Here is a 20,614-nt window from a genome sequence, read left to right on the forward strand (position 1 = left end):
AATCCCAGTATTCACAGTCAAAGAGTGTGTTACAAAACATGATGGTATTGTACAAAATATACCTTTACATTCTTTTTGTATTTTATTCTCTTGCTCTTATTTTCATGTACCGCTTTTCGTCCTCCTAATTGCCCTTCGGGGATAAATAAAGTTTTTTTTTCTGATTCTGATTCTCCATTGAAAACCCCAAACACAGGAGCACACACAGTGCTGGTCCTTGTTGGAGCTCATAGAGTATAATCACTTGGAGACAATTCAGTTTCATAATCAAACATTCAGCTGTTTATTTTATCTACATATCACAGAGGAGCATTTTTGTAAGTAAAATCGTCAATCTTTTACATCTAAATAAAAACCACAGATGTGTGTTTTTTTTTTTTTTTAAGTAACACTGATGGCAAAATTGATTGTAACAGTTTTTGCAAGTAAACATTGTTTTGTGTGCTACAAACTGCTGTTTCACAAAATAAACAAAAACTACTTCTTCTTGGTAATAGTGGTAGCAAATTTAGCTCTTTCAAATGTTTCATGTTTTTTTACTGGTAATGTTGTGTTTTACCGGTAATGAGGTGACGTGATGTGTTGTTCAGGGCCCCGTCCTTTAAGAGTGATTGAGGCAGTGTGAGGATTGATTTGTTAATCCTAATAATTAACAGATGAACCTCAGATCAGGGTTATTATTACTGGCTGAGTGCTTATAATGGGGCTGCATTGTGGATGTTGGGAGTAGTACTCAAAGGGACAATAAATTCATAGAGACTTTTTTACATTTTCATTTTGTTCTACTATATTTTGACCGTTTCAACCATAAACTGTAGGTCAAACAGATGCTAACGTCCAGGGGATATGTGCAGCGGCATCTTGTGAGTTTGGAGAGTGTGTGCAGTAATGTCCTGTCAATCATTATGATGTCATATCCTGTTTTTAACAACATGAACAAAACCTCTTGGAAAAATTGTCACTTGGTGATAGATGAGCACTGTATTAACTACCCTCAATGACAGAAACCTGAAAACAATATATTTGATGTGTACTTCAGTGTTTTAGTTTGGCCCAAGTTTCAAAAGGAATGTAAAAGGTTCATGTAAAGGATCTTTGTCACAATACTGCACTCAAATCCTCCGCATGTCTGGATAATTCATCAATCCATGTAGGAAGAACAGGGCCCTGGTTGACTCAAAGTAACAGCAGATACACAGCTCTACAATAAAACCTATTAAAATACTTTTTTCTCTATAATGTAATCATGATTCTTCATTTACTTGCATGTGCAACAACAGGAAAAACAACCAACATTTTTAGAACAGTGATAGTAAATAAATAGTAATAAGGTACAGACCTATTAAGATCATATCAGACCTATAAGGCATCAAACACTGGTTTCAGTTATTCCTCTCTCCTCTTTTCATCTATGATGTCAGTATATGTTTTCATTAATATATAAAACTTATTTAGTCAACTCAAAACCTTCTAAACTGATGTAAGTTTTTTCTATTTCCTGTTTAGAGAACGTGTTATGCGTTTGTAATTACGCTGGTCCAAATAAAAATACATTTTGATTATTAAATGATATACTCCTTTAAGGTTTCTTAAATGTCAAGCATAGGTCTTTATGATACAGTTATATTGTAAACAATGGTAAATATCTCAGTGGCAGAGGCTGGTTCAGACGTTGGTGATTTCGACGCTCTTGTAGGTGTGCACCGGGCTGCCTTTGGCGCGGGGGACCGCCTGCACTCTGGCCTCCCTGGGCAGAGAGCCGCAGCTGCTGTGGAAGCCCAGACCTCGCTCCACAGAGTGGCTGTTTGCACGTAACCTCAGTGGACTCTGGAATAATAAAAAGGCAGAAAAGAGAACGTGGAGTTTCTTTTTAGACGCTGCATCCAAAACGAGAAACTGGCCTGTTTATGTAAGCGTGGCATGTCGCCTGAAACCTCATCTGCTGGAATAAGAGTAAAGCCGTCAAATAAAATCTATACAAAACAGGAGTGTCCTGCTGTCCTAAGTGTCCGTGATCACCACGTAATCTCATCATCCTCTGCTTGAATCCAACTAGAGGCCTCTGGTGCACGTTCCCATCTACTGGCTCTCATTTCCTGTTAGCGCTCGTCTGTCTGCCTCCTAACAAACGACCGAACAGCTGCAAAAACACCAGTACTCAGCTAGATTAACAACATATTCACACTGCACGTTCTTAAAAAAAAAAAAAAAAAAGCTCATTTAAAATAAATTAAAATATTTTTTTAAAAAACCCTCCATTTTCTTCAAACCATCTCTCCCCAACATCCTTTTTCTTACACTCATATTAAGGAGCACTTAATGTGTTGTCAGATTGTAATGACTGTGTAATGGTGTCTCTCTACGACTACTTTTCAATGCATGTTAATAGTCAGCGGCGTGAAACAGAATCATTTACAGAAATCTTTGCACATCTTGCAGTCAATGCTAATAGCACGTATGTGACAAATTAAACTCTTAATACTGCTCAGGAATAAAGCTCAGGAATGACGCGTATTAAAATATGTCACTAATGATGGCTAAATATAAAATAGTGTGAGCTGCTCATACTAAGTGGTTGTAATTGAATTAATTAGGCGGGTGAGTAACACTCACCAAATACTAAATAAAGTTCTGTGCAGAAATAAAGTTAAAAGCTCTGTACGCTACATGGCAGGAAGGTTGATCCAGCATCCTTCATATCTAACCACAGCTCTTCTGCGGCTTTAAGCTGTCCCAGTCTCCCTCTATGTAATCTGCTACCAGACTGTATCAAGACTTCCTACTATCACTAAAGATAGTATCACTTTTATTTTTTTATAACTCTGGCTGTGTGACTGGAGTCATTGTTCTGCTGCAGAATGTATTTGGCTCCAGTTGGATGCTTTACTGCCGCTACCATTGCTTGATCAATGAGATTTTAAACATCTAAAGTTCCAAAGATTTGGCCCAATGCTGTATACTTCAGTATTTAATATTCTAGGGACGTGATACCTTTCCCGATCTTCTCATAGACACGCGCTCATCTGCAAAGCGGTTTGCAGTCACAGGTGAACAAGGGCCGACGACCTCAGAGCCTTGCTCTGCATTACTGTAAATGCAACACAAGACACTGTCATTCTTTCTTATTTATATCCCTGATGTTAAAGTGTATCTAAAAAAAAAATAGGCATTAAATCAACTGTTGCATTTGAAGTGAAGTGTGCAACAAGGATTGAGGAGTTTTAATCTACCTGTGAGGGACTGAAAGTGTTTTCAACTCTTCGTAGAGGTGCCGGTGCAGCATGTGTTTGTTGCTGGGGATTCCCAGAGCTTTGGACATGGCGTTTGTGTCGAAGGACGGATCCAGAGCCATCACAGCACCGTGAATCCCTTTACCCTGAAGGTTGTCTGCAAACTCCTGAAGAGCACAACGAAGAACATGAGTCCTGCTAAAAATGTCTGCCGGTTAAACCTGATGGAAATTATAGGCAAACCATGACAAAGCTCCTTGTTTTTTTTATTTTTATTATTACTTACTGTTTCTTTTTGTGGCACAAGAAATGTGTTTTAGTTTCTGTAGCTACATGTTAGCCAAAAATAACATGTCAAAATATAGGAGGCTGAAAACCCAAGAAAGGCAAAATATTACTCATTGTGATTTTAAACCCAGAAAACCCTTCAGGTTGTGTGGTCTTTTTTCCCCCACCACTGTTTTTTTTTTCCGTTTTCTTTCAGCAGCCGGATTCATCAGAGCAACAGAGCTATCATTATTTTCTGAGGGATTCCTAAAAACTCATACTTTGCGGTATCTCCACTCTGGCACAGAAAGCTCCAGCGTAAAAAGGGGAATACCATCACTGACCGCCCCACCCACCTTGAGGTCTATGTCTCTGACCCACTTCATCACTCTGTGACATGTCCAAACAATGGGGTCCCGGTTTTGGTGGTCACATTTTGTCCGCCGTGCCTGCAGGGCCTTGGAAAGAGGAACACACGGGTAACAGCGCAAGCACTAAGATGGAAGGGGCTAATGAAAGCACAAAATGAGATCGGGGGAGGATGAGGGTCTAAAGCCTGCTTCAAGCTACAGTGGATAACGATGGAAATCGCATGCAGTTTATTCGGTTTTAGATGAGTTTTAGATGATTGTGATGGCATCTATAGTCAGACCTCTTTATCAAAGCTGAGCATCTGCAGGAGCTGGATTGCCAGGAGTAGACTAGTCTGGTGGAACTGGTCGCCGATGTTGAGGAAGACCTCCAGGTCTCTGCGGCTGAGGGAGTTCAGCACCCGTCCGTCCACTAAGTGAGCCTGGAAGGTTTGGGAGTATTGAGGCAGCCCCACGTCACTCAGCCATGACGTCGAAACCCAATGATGGTCCAGCTCGGATGCTTTTGATAGTCTAGAAGATCATCAGACGCAGATAAGCAGCAGGTAACGTGGTGGTAGCAGATTGGAAACCACCCAGGTAGATGTAAAAGTCCAGCATTTAAAATACTAAAATACTAAATATGAAAGTACTTAAGGATTATTACAAAGATGTGCATTAGTGTGAAAGTAGGATTTTACTGATGCAGATGCTTGGAAGCAAAAATTATTTTATATATGTTTTTCTTTATTAACCTCACATTTTTATCTGCAAAGTAACTATAAATAAAGACAGATATGGTAAATGTAGTGGAGTGAAAAATAATTATTATATCATGGTATATTATTATGGACCATTACACAATTAAAAACATGTAGCTCAGATCTAAGATTTAAATTAGCTTCACTCCACTGCTGCTGATCAGTTATTTTAATCCTGGGTTCTTTTCTGTTACTCACCCCTGCTCCCCTTCTGCTCTTCTATAATCCTCGATGGCCAGTCTGACTTTCCTGCGATGAATTGGATTAGTGATGCCCAGACCCAGCTCTAAATCATCATCTGTCAGGCCTAGCAGCACCTAAAGAGCACAAATCCAGTTCTTTGTCAAGAAAGAGAGGCCATAGATAAGCCCATCTTCTAGACACTATCCCCTTTTTTTTCAAGCAAAAAAACAAACAAGCAGCAAAGGATCCAGGTGTACCAAAGGCATACCTTGCCACTTTTGACGTTTTCCGAGCAGGCTCGGGTGTACATGGGCATTCCCATGACAACCTCCATCCAGGCCTGGACTGCACCTGCCCTCCACACTGACATGCACGTGTTTCGAGTGAGCTCGGCCTGCTGGAGGCGGTCCAGCTGCTCTTCTCCGTCAGACAGGCTCTGCTGTGTGAGGCTGTCAGAGTCTGGATTGGTCAGGGGGAAGTTATGGCGTGGCGTGCGGGAGAGGTTCGGGGTCAGAGGGATATGAAAATCAAGAAAATGACTAATCTGGAGACATTCTGACAGCAAATCAGGTGGTATCAAAATAAAAAAGAAAAAAAAAATCTCCACCTCAGTTTGTAACAGTACACAGGAACAACTGTAAGAACACAAGTGTGGCCCAGGTTATAGTAAGATCAACAAGCCACTAGATGGTGCCAGAATGAACTGCACAGTAGATGGAAATACCTAATAATTATTTTTAAAAGCAGATTAAACTTCATCCCTGAGTGCATCTAAATCTAAAAAAAAATATTTATTTCATTTGCATTAAGTGGTTTTGGACAGTGCTTGGTAAATGTGTTAAAGTACTATCCGATGATTATGAGGAGACTTAAGACCATTCGGATAATGTATTAGAGACACAGGGATTATTCATAAAACATCATGCTCCTGCCTATTAACAGTCCATCTCAAAAACAGGGGACACTGATTCATACGGAACCGACGAATCCAGGATGAACTCTGTGCGTTGACCTGATTCGTCTTCACATGCTGACAAAAAATGCTGCATGCATTCCACCATCTCTCTAAAAATTTCCAAAAAAAAAAAGAAAAAAGAAAACACACATTAACACAAATTTGTATTTTCCAATGAGTGATATGAATAATCCCCACAGTGCAGAAACAGACAGCTGGTAATCACAGATGAGGAGTTACTCACTGGCAGGAGAGAGTTGCCATTAGAAATGGCAGGAGGAGAGGGAGAGACACATTAGACTGGGACACAAGAACAAGATTACTCATGGAACAGAAAACTACCACATAAGATGTATTCAGTTACTAGTTTTTATTTTTAAAATAAGATTTCATTTCAATTATAATTCATCTTGAAAATGTTAAAACCTCCTGGACATCTGTCTGCGACAGCTGCAGCAGATAAATATTTGAAGTGTATCTCTTATTTTATCTCATTTTAAATAAAATACTTCAATAGATCTCATCTTTTATGCAACATTTCCTAAATTACAAAGCAGTTAACAGATTTTATTAGAGCCACATTTGCAAGAAATGAGGAGGGGTTCTACACAAAGCAAAACAAAATAGAAATGAAATAAAATAAAAATCGTGCACTCATAATGCAAGGAAAGACAAATCAGTTAAAAGGATAAAAAGGCAAAGCAGGAACAACACGGGATTGTGGTGATTATTAATTTGATGTGTGATGAATGGACGTCTAACCGAAGCAACACAGAGAGATCATGCATGCGTTGAATGCGCATTCCTTCGTCTCAAGTTGGCACATGTTAGCTCTCGGTAAGAAATGAGTCAGACGTAAACAATGTTACGAGGCTAGTGCTAACAGTGACAGAATGATACGTAGATTTTTCAGAGATGAGTGGTAAACCTTTGGCACTGGCTTGCACGTGGTTTTGACAGCAGGCGAGAGGCGTGCCTGAATATGCATCACTGTAACTCTCAAGTGTCCGTGTATTCAGAGCTGTGCAATCACGTTTTCTGTGGAAGAGTGACTCTAAAAACCCTCGCCGGTCAGTCGCTAAACGAGAAGAACTCCACTGAAAACCTGCCTTCTGACAGGATTAAGATAAACGCGATGATAGTTCTGTAACAGCTATAAATCAGACCAACTAATTTGAAATTTTGGCCAATTTGGCTCCAATTAGATAACATCCCCTGTCTCGTAGTAAAATGAAAAAACGGTAAGAAAAAAAAAATTGAAATCATTGTTGCAAAGCATGATAAAAGCAACTGTGAAGTAAAAAAGAAATAAAATAAATGGCATTTACAGTAAAACACTAGTTTCACAATAGCTCCTATGTACATATTAACATCAGTCCTTCAAGTCTCCAGTTATAAAAACATTAAGACATTTAGAAGATAATACAGCATAAACAAGTCTACACAGTAATAACCCCATATATATATATATATATTTATATGCATGTAAACATATATGTACATATGCATACATGTACAACTATAAATATATATCTAATTTACAAACATACAATTTTAGGGTGATATACTGTACATTTATGGAGATAGCAGTCTCTTGTAGGGCTTTTCTTTAAAATTCAACCCCCCGCCCCCCTCCAGATAAATCTGCAAATAAAATGCCCTTCACACACACACACACACACACACACACACACTTAAAGCCAGATCCAGGCAAACTGAACACACACTCACGCTCACACACTGAGCATCACCAGTCGGCATCCTCCTCTATGTAATAATCAGGAGTGGCTGTACCATCAAACAAGCCGGGATCCAGTGACTTGCGCTGCTTGCCCCGAGCGAACACCCGTGATAGGGATCCCAGAGTCATCTTCTCCTTCTTCTTCTTACGCTTCTGGTCTTCCAGGTCCTCCATGGACTGAAGGGGGCGGAGGAGATCAGGTGAGTCAAGTTTGCTTAAGACAGTCTGTACATTCGCAATGGATGAAATATGCTTTTTCTGATTCTTGGGAATCAAGAGAAGATGGATAAACTGTCTAAATACTCCTAAACCTGGTTTTACTTGGGGTTATTGAATGTGCCAAACTTCTTTGGTGTGATGCAGTGAGGTCTTGGGTTCACCACAATTTTCCTGGCTATAGCATCACAGTTTACATTTTCTTTTTCATCTGGTTGCACTGAGCCTGTCTGGCTTTTTGCTCTCTTATGCTAAGCTAACTAGCTGCCAATTGTACCAAAATATCTTCTGTAGGATTGAGGGAGCTGTGTTTATTGGCATTAAACTAGGCAGAAAAAGACAATGCACTATTTCAGACTATTGTCATATAACTCCATCACCGCCGCCACCACCATGACTAAGCAGGCAGGCAAAACCCCAAACAGCTGACAGGACAGAGGAACAGACACATACAGGAGAAGACAAAGAGCAGGAGGTACTCAGGAGATTGTGGAGGTGTGATTACTTGGTCGAGGGGGCCAGGCAGCTCTTACATTGCAGAGGGAGTGGGTCCGGTGACGAGGTGAGTTGATGTCACTAGGGGTGGACGAGCGGTCCCCGTCAGCCGCGGAGGCATCAGAGATCACAGAGGGCTGGCGAGAGTGGCAGGGGCTGATCCTAACCACGGCTGAAGATGCCACACGCAAACACACACACATATCCACACATATTCAAAACCACCACAGTTAGTATGAGAAAACACCAAGAAAGCCTTTAGTTGTTAGTATGTGCTGCCATAAAGCCACAGCGAGCAGCATGGAGACAGCAAGGCAGAGTGGATGAGAGAGCTTACCCTGTCTGTCTGAGACATGTCCGTGGTAGAGGGTCTGTTGGCTCTGCCGGATGGCGGCTGTGAGCGGCAGGTCAGCCTGCATCACCCACTCCTGACTGCCGTTCACCACGGGTTCTGTCGGCATGGCCAAGGAGTGTCGCTTCGGTACGTCTTTTGTCAGAGTGGCCAGAGACTGTTTAGCCTGGGAAATATGAGAAACTAAAGGTCAGCTGAAAGTGAAACACAATATATGTTACATACACAGATCAGGCATAACATTATGACCAGCATCCTAATATTGTGTATGCGTCCCTTGAGCCTCCAAAACTGTTTTGAGTCATCAGAGGACGGACATGGGTCTTATGAGGGTGTCATATGGTGTCTGGTAACAGGATGTTGTGAGTTGGGGACTTTGAGTCCTATGGGTTGAGGGGAGGGGTCTCTGTGAATCATCCCACAGATACTTGATCAGTTTGTGATCTAGTGAATTTCGAGGCCTGTGTCAGACTGCATCCTGCTGGGGGTGGCTGCTGCCATCAAGCTGTGTCACTGCTATGGGGTGGGTGGGGGTGTCTGGTCTGGTGTAAGTAGCGTCCACACTAATGCCAGATCCAACAGTTTCCCAGCAGAACATTGAATTGTCACAAGATGGTGACTGTTATCTACTTCTCCTGTCAGTGGTCATAATGTTACGGCTAATCAGTATATCGGGATCAACACACATATGTGAGCCGCAGCTCAACTAAACAGGGGTCTAACAGGTCAAACATTTTTGTTATGACCAGCAAATCCTGTGAAAAACAAAACCAACAGTGAGGTGATTTTAAGGATTGTACAGAGTGAACCGTGCAGTTAATGTTTGATGAGCCATGTGTCCATCAAACCTGCTCCTCAGTGCGTTGGACCTCAACCCATCAGCATCAACCCATCAGCAAGGCACTAAGTTGCACTGGGAGATATGTGTTTCCACCGCCACCAACGTGTCTACTGTTTCTTTTGAGTCAATCATGCTCGCTCTGTCCTGCTGCAAATTCCCACATGAGGATCGAGTGAGGATCCATTCTCTGCTGAAAATAGCCCCCAACTAAAGGATTATATGAGGGATATCTGAAAAAAAAAAAAAAAAAATGATAGTGCCCAGGGTTTTTTTTGTAATTGTAAATCTATACTCCTTCTGTTTAAAAGATGAGTACGCCAACATGTTAGGGTATTTGTAAAAAAAATAAATAAAAGAAAAAATACAGTTTTGTTGCATCTGACTAACACATTACTGTTTTTGTCTTTTAATAGTTTAATAGACTAATAGTTTGCCTGAATTATAACATAACATTGCACAAATTCATTGTCTTCCAGAAGAGAAGCCAGTAGATGTTTTTTCTTTTGTGACTGGATTGCTTGACATTGATGCAGCTCCAGCACTGATGAGCCAACAAATCTGATCTGTGAGGCAGCTTGCTGTGAGGAACTGTGGGTGGTTGTGAGTTGCCGAGGGAGGAGAGAGAGATTAATGACACACTGACTGACGACTGTACCTAGGAAGGATCACCACAGCACCGCCGACATAAAGGAAACCATGAATTTTTTCTTGAGCCTTGAAAAATACCTAATGCTTTGAGAGAGGAAAAGGGATGAAGGGATATGGAGCAGCTTACTGCGTGTGTTTGAACCGGTACCAGCACACAACCCGCACCTTGTTTTCATTCAAGCCGCGCACACCAGATAGCGATGTGTAGGGGACGCCGCTGTGCTTGAATTAACTCAGGTTAAGTGGCGGACGTGTCCACGGGGCAGGGTGACTCACCATGGTGAGCTCGGCCTCCAGCTCTTTAATCCTGTTCTCCTTCATGTCCATCTGAGAGCGCAGGATGCTGGCCTGCTCCGTGGCTTCTTTGGTCTGCCTCCTCAGGTCCCACTTCTCCCTCTCCAGCATGTCCTTCTCCTTCGCCAGGACTTTCACTGCGTCCTCACTCTCCTGCGGAAATCGAACACAATCCCCGTTACTTCCCACCAGGCTCCATTTGAATATTCAGAAAGGATCCAAATGTGAGTCGAGATGCACATCACAGCTGCAACATGTATTATAATCCATGCAAAGCCAGATTTTATAAGGGTAGTTACAGGGGACCACAAATACTTTAAATCACAGCAGGAACTGTGTAAATTATGACTATATAATTTATCACTATATAAATAGTTACACCCAACGATATGTTGTCAGAGCAGGGATACTAATTTTGTATTTACAGCATGTTTCCATTAGTGTAGAATTACTGGAAAATAAGAACTGACATGTTTTTGTTCCTTAAAGGAACATTTTCACGGAAGAAGAGGAGGATCTATAGAGTTCACTATGATACATTTTAATGTTTTTTACAGCACCTCAGTAGAGACAAATCAATTAATAGCCCTAGAGAAGTCCTTTCATGTTCTGCATTGGTGGCTGCTTTAAATTGTCCTACATATCTGGGAAGGGTGAGTTGAGGCAACCAGGAATCAACCAGAACCATGCTGCTAGGTTTCACAAAATCCTACCCAGGGCTTATTGAAAAATGTCTTTATGGCTGAACATTAGTAATAATTAGTTAAACCCTTTATTAAATGTTTGTATCCTACTTATAAATGTCTAACAGAGGATCTTTACTTGAGGCGCTACCGCACTAGTTGACATTTTACAGTTAAAACATAAAACTGTGGTTATGACATGATTTCTAAATGACCTAAACATTTCTGTTCTGATATCTGATATAAGACCACACCCAGTGATGTCGTACCTACAAATCTGTTTCTGTTTGTTTACCTTTCTGTGCTGGTCGTAGTTGCGTATGAATTCTCGCAGCTGGTCCTCTCTGCTCTCCAGTGTCGTGTACAGCTGCTGCATCTGACTCACCAAGTCTCCTTTCTCCACTTTTAGTCGCTTACGGTCGGCTTTCATAGCTGCGTGACAAAATACACATTCACACACTGGGCGTCACACATGTTCACATCAACGAGCGTGTGAAAAAGTCAAAATAACTCTCACAATAGCGCAATATAAACAATATGCCTGTATGCAGCTTTGTAATTGCAGGAGCCGGCCACTAGGTGGCACTGTGTCTTCTCTTGATGAGGTGCAGCTGATGTGTTTTTCTTTTTCTTCACAAAAAGAAATGTCCCAGAGAAAAATGATGTAATCACACAAGATAAGCGGCACCATTCATAAAGACACCGTTTTGGCTGGCATGTGGAGACTCCGTTGGCTCCTCCTCAAGAAGAACAGTTTGATCTGATTTCTTTCAACTTTCTTACTCTCTTACAGAGACATCGCAGCAGCATTGATGCAACTGGTGGGGCTCGTTGCAAGCAGCAACAATAACAACGCACCCCAGAGAGCTTGTTCCCAACACAGGGGCGAGACTGGAACCTGTACTTTCCCTAACGACACACATGTGTCACCCATGAAGCATTCCTCCTGTCGGCACTCGTCATAAACCCAACATTCAAACCTGTTTTTCAGCAGTTACGCCACAGTTTTGGAGCGTTCAGTTAACCACCTGTGACTCTCTGAGTAGTGTAGAGAGGCATGCAAGACAGAAACGTTGAACCAAACCACTCTCCGTCCTTTAATGAATAAATTTTTATCAGGCATGACTGAGTTTATTTTTTACTCTTCAAGACTTGTAACGTGCAAATGTTTTGTAACGACTGGAAGAAAGAAAAACTACGCTATACTTTTCTAAGCGAAGCATCGAGGTGGTGATTGATGGATGTTAATTAAAATGAGGTGAGCCTAGAGTTTACTCGGCTGCTCATCGGAGGCGACAGTCATCTCTGAGTAAATAATGACTAAATAAAATCCAGGTAATGATGCATTTAACTGAGCGTACGTACCATATAAATCTCCATTATTTTACGTCTCAGAATGAGGACATGAAGGTACACCAATCAGCCACTACATTATGACCACCTTCCTAATATTGTGTAGTTCTCCCTTGTGCCTCCAAAACAGTTGTGACTCATCAGAGAATGGACATGGGCCTTCTGAGGGTGTCGTGTGGTGTCTGGTAACAGGATCAAGTCGACACCTTGTGCTGTTGTTCATGTTTTTATTTTAGTTGTTCCTAAACTGTGTGGTGCATGTATCTCAGTCAGGCTGCTTCCTGCTGGGGATGGCTGCTGCCTTCAAGGAGTGTCATTCCTATTTTTCCCAACTGAAAGCTTGTTGGACAGCTGTATGTTTGAGCTCTTGCAAACAAGGGTCTTTTGCGGATTAGGCGGGACACACAGTAAGTCTGTGTTGGCTTCTGACCTTGTAAGGCCTCCTTGGCACGGTCCAGCTCCTGCTCCTTGTCACCCAGCTGCACACGGAGCTCGGTGGCAGAGAGCAGATTGGCGGAGCAGCCTCCCTGGGTCTCCTCCAGGTCCTTGCTCAACATGTCCTTCATTTGCCTCAACAGGTGGACCTCCTCTTGAAGCTGGACCACCTCCTCACGCAACAGCACTGGAGGGGAGAAAGAGAGTTTGGGAATTTAGCGTATGCCGAGGAGGAATGTGAAAGACGAGCGTGCAAAGCTGTGGGAGAGACGGAAATCGGAAGAGACACGGATAAGGAGGGGAAACATGAGAAAAAGCAAAAGGGAGACTCTGTAGAGGGAAAAGACAAGAAAGAAAAATAAATAAACAAATGGGGGAAGTAATATTAAACAGCTGCATTTTTTCAGGAGCGCTTGAATATTTAGCACAAGATTAAAATAATCAAGCACCCACTAGACTCACAGCTCGTCTTGCGCCGTGGCCACAGGTGTTTCAGAAACGCAGTTAAATGCTGAGTGACAGATTCATGACGGGGACTGGTGATGGGGTGATGGTGGTGGATAAGTGAGAGACAGCAGGCCGATAAGACTTAACAAAATATAAGCAACACAATCTTGAAAGCTCGAGCTGGGCTCCTCGGTGCTGTGTTTTCCATCTGCTGCGCAGTGCCTCCCAACCCTCAGGGAAAACAGGCGAGCAAACAGGAGCAGGAAACTAAGGAGAGCACACTGTGAACTGAACAGTAAACTCATCCGCAGTAGCTGGTGGCCATGTTTGCAGAGAGCCAAAGGACAGAGACGAAGAGAAAGACTGAACCAGCCGCTGGTCGTGGTGATTTATGTGGCACACAAAAGGGTAAAGGAGCGCACACTTTCCATGAGAGCAGAGACAAATGAAGAGAGAGAAGTCAGACAAAATATTAAAAAAAAAAAAAGTTAAATCTGCAACCTCAATGATAAATTTGCAATTCTAAAAACATATATCACAACATTTTGGGAGAGAATTGTAAAATTCACAGAAAGTTAATTAATGAAGCAGTAGAAAGTTTATCAAAAACCACTCTGACAGGCACCACTGGAGTTAAGCTAGATGCATCTACTCCTCAACCAGGTGAGCATCATACCATACCCCTGGCATCATACACACTCATTGACTAAAAATCTAACTCAGTTATAAACATCAGATGCATTAGGGAACTGGGTAAGTGTGTGGCTAAGACATATAATGACTAAAAAGCATGACTAACAAGCTGGTGTCACCAGTTCTACTGCTGTTACACTATTTTGAAGGAGACATAAATGTTTCATCTCATCCACCACACCAGACTATACAGGGACTACAGAGGGGCAGCAGAGCTCATTCACCAACAGACTGATTCAGCTCCACTCCCACAGTGAACACTACAGGACTTTCATACTTTCATTCATATCCTACTCTATTCAACATTACAACTATTTCTGCAACAGACTCCATGTTATTCACACCACTGCACTTTACCATCATCCCTATGTTTGTTCTTCTGCCTCTATTTCTTGTATATTTTTTCATATGCTAATTCTGATTTTACATGATTTTACTTGCATTGTGTTTTTATTTTATTTTATCTTTTTTGTGTGATTTCTGTTTTTTTTTTTTTTTTTTTAACTTAAGCTTTCAAAGATATAACAGTTCTTTTCCCTGAAAATGCTTTTGTTTCCAACATTCATTGGAAAAGCATTGATCCTCTGGGGATTATGAAAGTAAAAATAATAATAATAATAATAAAAAGTTAAGCAATGGTAATCCATCCACTGGATCTTGAGTTATTTCAGTCTGGTTGAGTAAGCGACCGTCAAACATTGCCATCCAGAGTGGCAGGCTGCTAGCACGGCTGAAAAGTTTGAGAAATAAAGGAGCGGAATGCCGCCATCATTTTCTGCAGTTCTCTATAAGACTCTTTATAAAGCCATGCAAAATTCAAGAGTAACTGTGAATGCAAAGAAGTCTGAAAGTGTGTATGAGAGAGGGATAGAGAAGGTCTCTGCAGGCCTGCAGCCAGATGTTGTGGGGCTGCAGCAGCTCCGATAAGAGAGGAAGGGACAGTCCATCGGTCTCTGTCAACGCAGGACTATGGAAACACACCAGCAGCTCTCTGCTGCATGTGACAATAAGAGTTTGTTTCCCAGAGAGAGCAATCTTTCATGGCTTTCTTGCTGCTTAAATCCGCTTATTCATCTGTTTACCTACAGGCTCTCTTACTTGTGACGCGAGGAGCCGAGCTGCTGCTTTTCATGAAGCCGGACAGAGCTGCGCGTTTTCGGGATGCTTAATCTTTAAAAGGCAGTTTAAATTATCAGCTGCACTTGCTGCAGTGTGAAGGCTGATCCATGCCTGTCTTTGGGTGTTGGTTTAGGAAGCTCAGCACAGTCTTTTTAACTACAGTAATTGTCTAATGAACCAAACTCAACCTTTAGCTTCTCATCGAGCGTCTCTCACTGTTTTAGCAGCACATTATTACGCATCAGCACACATCTGGTTTGAGTATTATATGATTTGTCCTGTAAGTCAATAACAAAGAGTGTGTGGATTGTGCCTAAAGGGGTATTAGCAGTGAATTTAGTGAGAAATGTGTTGAGCTTACAAAAAAAAAAAATTACCAAGGAAATTTTTATCAAATCCAATTATACGCTAATTTTCAGCAGCATCCTATTACGGGGACCTACGGACATGCACACAAGCCAAAGTGAACATAAATCTACTTTTTCATCTTTCAGGTTCTGGCTGAAACTGTGGTTGAAATCAAGAGATATTCTCATCAGAAAGAAATGCTTGAAGGGACACATAGAAAAGCCGCTTCGCTGCATAATGACACGGTGCTGACAGAAGCTGTCTGTATCTATAGATAATTTACCTCCACATACACTGTTTCATGAGACCTTAAAAGCAATTTAAATTGACAGGAGTCGCGCTCTGAGCTGAGTGGCTGTGCAGTGAGCCTGACCAAGCTATTAGAGTCCTCCCACATAAGAAGAGAAACCCACTCTTCTTCCTACTCAGCAGCGGCGCATTCAATGAACTTCTCATCCAAGCCTCCCATTAGTGTGTCCATCAAACCCAGTCAAGAGAGGTCACCCTGTGTCCCCTTCCCTCGGATAAACCTGCGCCGGCGTGGAAACACACGGCTGGGGAGCATATAGTGGCTGTAGGCTCGTGATTAGGCAGCAGAGAAAGCAGAAGCACCAGAGAGGTGAAGTGGGGGCTGGAAATGTGCTGATTGGTGGTCAAAGACCTGAACTAGTCTCCTGCGAACCATATGCAGGATTAAAGTGGCCCCATTTATATACATGAGCGATCAAAGATGCTTAATTTGCACTTTGGTGAATACTTTGGATGAGAAGGTGAATTTAAAAGTGATTGCAAAAAGCCGTCCTATTTTAAAAGCAGCGTTTTCAGGGCATGAAAATTGGACTCAGTCTTGACTCGATCCCGTTGCTGGAGAATTACTTCGTTACCTCAGTTTAAAACCAAGTGAACTGACAAAGCCCTGGAAGCCTCAGCTCAGCAGGTTTTCCTCCTCTTGAAGAGAGTACAGTTTGATTTATGGAGAAAAAAAATTAGCCCATCAGACTCATATTAACACAGACAACACAGGTAAAGATCACTGTCCAAGTAGTCTTGGATTTTATTAAACCAAGTTTAGAGATATTCGGGTGAACTGAACAGTTGTTTGTGGTGCTTAGAATACTGATTACTGATGATTATCTTCATTACCAGTTCACCTCTGGATTATTTTTAAATGCATTAATCCCTTCATTTTTTTTTTTTTTTTACTCGAGTTCAATTTTATGCCAAGGCCTGTATGTGAAAGAAAGTACTTTTGAGGAATGTACCTTTGATTTTATTAAATATTCTGAAACATTGTGTATCAGCACTGTAGTTAAAAGTATTGTCACTATAGCAGCTCTAACATGCGAAATGTGGTAAAAGTAACAAAAAGTAATTAACTTTTAATTGAAAAGTAACTAAAAGTAAAAACTGGCTAAAAGTAACTAAAGACACGGTTAAATAAAATGGAAGGAAGCAAATAAGGGTTTGCAAAACTATCAGGTGAGGTTTGTGGATTATCCAGAAAAACTGGATGAATATTTCTATAATGACCTTTAGCTGGTTACTTGTTTGAACACATTTTTTTCAGGAACTTTAGGTATGGATGTTTAAAAACTTGGAAAAGATCAGCTGGCGAGTTACCACAAGTTTTCTTTTTTTTTTTACTCTCAAACTAAGATATTTTTCTGTAAAACATCATGAAGAATGCCAGCTGAATGTTAACCTTAATCAGATCTGTAAAAATAACTTGGCACGTTTGAAAGCAGTGTCAAAGATCTCTCCAAACTATTCTGCCCCGAAGATTTCTGGCGAGTTTGTCTGTCCCTTCTTTCAAATCAGATACAGAGACTAATCTTAGTTACTGCAGAGGTTTCACTCAGCTATTTCTGTCCGAGACAAGTCTGGGAGCGGTGACGGTGCTGGTTCCTGTCCACTAAACTCTCAGGTAACTGATAGTCGGACATAAAGGACACGCAGCATTGGACATTCTTAGGACAGTACATGAAATTCTGTTGGAACATTTCTAACAGAAGACGTTTTACTTAAATTATGTCGAAATACCCTCAGCAAACATGAATACAGGAGGATTTAACAAGCAATAAACTTTTTATTTCCTAAAAGGTCAAATTCTCTTGCACTGATCTTCTTAACAATGATGTAACATAAACGCTTACATACAGAGGAGCTGTGTGACAGAGCCGTGGAGGTAGGAGAGGAGGCCTGCTCGGTCTGGTTAAACAGCTTTAACGTCCATGGAACAAACATGTTCGAAAGACACTGTTCGAGACATGAGTGCAGTTATTCCTGGAGCTGTTCGAAGAAAACAATGTGGTCAGGGCTTCCTGTTCCTGTATGATCTCCATGAGCTTTTATTAATAAACCACATCACAAGTCACATCACATCCTGTAAACTGCAAAACAGCATGATAGGGAATTAGTGCTGTAGTTGATTATGATCCATCAGTATGTTTAAATATTGTACAGAGATGGATTTGGGCCTGACAAGAAATATGTTGACCCTGAAAGAGTTCACTCCAGAAGACATTTTAAAAGTTTACCCTGTTGGCTCATGTGGTAGAGTATCAGGGAGGGAATTACAGCTAAAGGCTGAAAACAGTGTTGGATACCTACAGACAGGGCTGTGAAATGCTCTGTAGGGATTCTAGCTAACATAGTGATGTCATTATACAGTTAATAATTTAATAAGTGAACATGGGGACACCTAAATTATTTTTAAAGGCAATATGACAAATATTCTCTGCAGACATGAAAAGAGCAAGATAAAATAATCTGTAGCTGTCTGATGAGCAGAGTTATTTCAAACAACCAGCAAGGGCTTTAAAATGCTAATGAGCTATTCTTTTATAAGCTCTTTTTGTTGTCAAATCAAAGTAAGAATGAACCAATAAAAACTTCTCCAATGACAATATCGTGTTCAGAGGCTTCTCTTCTAAAGGAGAAACATTATAAAAGCAAGTAAGTGAGTGTGTTGACTCAAAATGTCCTCCTTGTTGAGAGGACGTGAGCTGACGCTGTGTCTCCGTCACACCTTGGGAGCTAAATGACATAATGACCGCTCTAATGAATTAACTGTGTTTTCCTCAGTGGCAACAGTCATATCTTTCCTGCCTTTTGTTACTCTGATTAAAGTCCACCAGTGGAATTCTGGCTCCATAAAATAACGTGGCTCGTGTTATTAACAAAAAAGAAAACTACATTAAATGCTTAACAGATCTGAACTAAATGTAATGACTTGGCTGGACAAAGAAAATCACTTCTTCTTCCCATATTTCATTTTAACTTCTACGGACTGCAGCTAAACTTTTTCCTCTTCTGTTATATTTAAACCAAGCAAAGCTGGTCAAAGATAATATTAGACGTGTTCTAATTCATTAAGTATTTATGACACCGAGTGGATGATGAAGTGATGAAAACCCAATTAATTTCTCTACGGAGTCACATTACAGTGCGGTTTGAAAACTGAACACCCAGACACGTCGGCGCACTTTTGCATCGTAATATTTGTTAAGAGCACACATTCATCATTGTATTAGTGTGTGTAATGGAGTGTCTGTGGGTTACATGACATGTGGATGTGTGTAGGTGCGCATGCGTCTGTGCTCACAGCTGGTTGTTTCTACGCTGTATTATGAGAAGAGCATATGTCTGCTGAGCTCTGGCCTGCACTAATTACAGTATGAAGATCAGCAGAGATGTCATGGGAGGAAACAGTGGTGTGCTTCAGCTCTTGATTAATCTCATCACTCTGGTAACACTACAGTCTTGACAGGTAGGAAAATTACATCATGGATGGGCTGCTACACCTCATGCATGTTGTGTATCAACAATGAGTGGGTCATCAGCCTTAATATCATATTCCTGTTTGTCTGAGTACACACATTCCTTTCATGATCCTTTCAATCCTTTCATTTGTATGGTCCAAAACTTTGAATTCAAACGCTAATTAGCAATTATTAGCATGCTAACATACTAAAATTACCTGTTTAACAAGGTTGGTTAAACATCAGCATGATCCCACCATTAGATGATATCTTGGACAGAGTTTCTTCAGCAAAACAATCTGCCTCTGCTGTGCATTGTATTTAACACTTATTATCATGCTAGCACACTAAATTTAGCAATTTAGATAAGAGATAAATAAGATACGAGATAAGATATGTGAGATAAGAGGTGTTATTTTTCACACGCACAGTTATACATGGTACAATGCACACTAAAACGTTTTGCTGTATCTGCATATATATATATATATATGTATACTGTATATAGGTATAGATGACTGACAAAAATAAGACAAAATAAAATATAAACTGTAAACTTATACACAAACTTACAATATGCTAATGCAGCTGTGTCAATTAAGTGCGTTAATCCAGAAAATTTAGCTATTTTAATCATGCTAACATGAAAAATATTGATAACAAACATACTGGCTAAAGATCAGTAAGTTAGCATTACCAACATTCGCATGCTACAAGGACTTTTTGGAGCCAAGTGCAAAGTAAAGCCTCTCACAGCTTTGTCTCGTTACACAACCATGAGGCCAAGCTAAAAACTATTCTAAAACAAAACCTAAAACCAGTGAAACCTCTGACAAGAACTCCTATTGAAAAAAAATGTCTGCTCAGCGTTGTTCCTTAACAGAGCCACCCTGTGATCTCTGAACAAGCTGTTTACAACTGGAGACAAAAGGCAACCCAAATATGGTTATTGGCTGTTAAGGATTTATGGAAGAATCTTTTCAAAAACCTAAATCTGACAGAGACAAAACAGGAAAGAACGAGAGAGGCAGACTAGGAATGAGACGCTTTACAAATAAACATTCATTCAGTCAGTGACTCCCCGCTGAGTCCCAAATCTAGAGGAGGTCGGGTGGGTGGATGGCAAAGGTAGGCTGCAGAGATTAGTGGCTTTTTGCTTTATTTAGCATCATTATTGTTCATTTGCACTGTGGGCTCAGGAAGAACTTGAGCAGTAATGGAACAGAGGTTATATAGAGAGCGTGGGCGGTACACAGTCAGATTTGACATGCTTTAGCTACATATAGCGGTAAAAGCACAGATGAGCTTCAGTCGTCTATATACGAGGACATCAAAAAGAACCCAGAGCAGACAATTATTTCCTCAAGCTGTGACACCCTCAGACTCGGAGCACTTCTCTCGTTACATCCTGAAAAGTATGTGCATGGAAGGGTCAGGTCCAT

The 20,614-nt window shown here is 41.0% G+C and overlaps 1 protein-coding gene across 1 annotated transcript in view; it reads right to left on the reverse strand.

Moving 5' to 3' along the window:
• Window positions 1-259: 259 nt before the first annotated feature.
• Window positions 260-20,614, reverse strand: part of kaznb (kazrin, periplakin interacting protein b) — a 106,164-nt gene continuing 85,809 nt past the window's right edge. The window contains exons 5-17 of the mRNA XM_047583231.1: window positions 12,800-12,991; window positions 11,312-11,448; window positions 10,316-10,486; window positions 8,536-8,716; window positions 8,237-8,370; window positions 7,541-7,664; window positions 5,060-5,250; window positions 4,807-4,925; window positions 4,150-4,381; window positions 3,854-3,955; window positions 3,231-3,397; window positions 2,992-3,088; window positions 260-1,827 (exon numbers count right to left, since the gene is read on the reverse strand). Of these exons, the coding sequence (XP_047439187.1) occupies window positions 1,666-1,827; window positions 2,992-3,088; window positions 3,231-3,397; window positions 3,854-3,955; window positions 4,150-4,381; window positions 4,807-4,925; window positions 5,060-5,250; window positions 7,541-7,664; window positions 8,237-8,370; window positions 8,536-8,716; window positions 10,316-10,486; window positions 11,312-11,448; window positions 12,800-12,991 (2,009 nt within the window). The 3' untranslated portion in view covers window positions 260-1,665. The remainder of the gene's footprint in view (window positions 1,828-2,991; window positions 3,089-3,230; window positions 3,398-3,853; window positions 3,956-4,149; window positions 4,382-4,806; window positions 4,926-5,059; window positions 5,251-7,540; window positions 7,665-8,236; window positions 8,371-8,535; window positions 8,717-10,315; window positions 10,487-11,311; window positions 11,449-12,799; window positions 12,992-20,614) is intronic.

The sequence above is a fragment of the Mugil cephalus genome, chromosome 4 (genome assembly GCF_022458985.1).
Source record: "Mugil cephalus isolate CIBA_MC_2020 chromosome 4, CIBA_Mcephalus_1.1, whole genome shotgun sequence".
Lineage (NCBI taxonomy): Eukaryota > Metazoa > Chordata > Actinopteri > Mugiliformes > Mugilidae > Mugil > Mugil cephalus.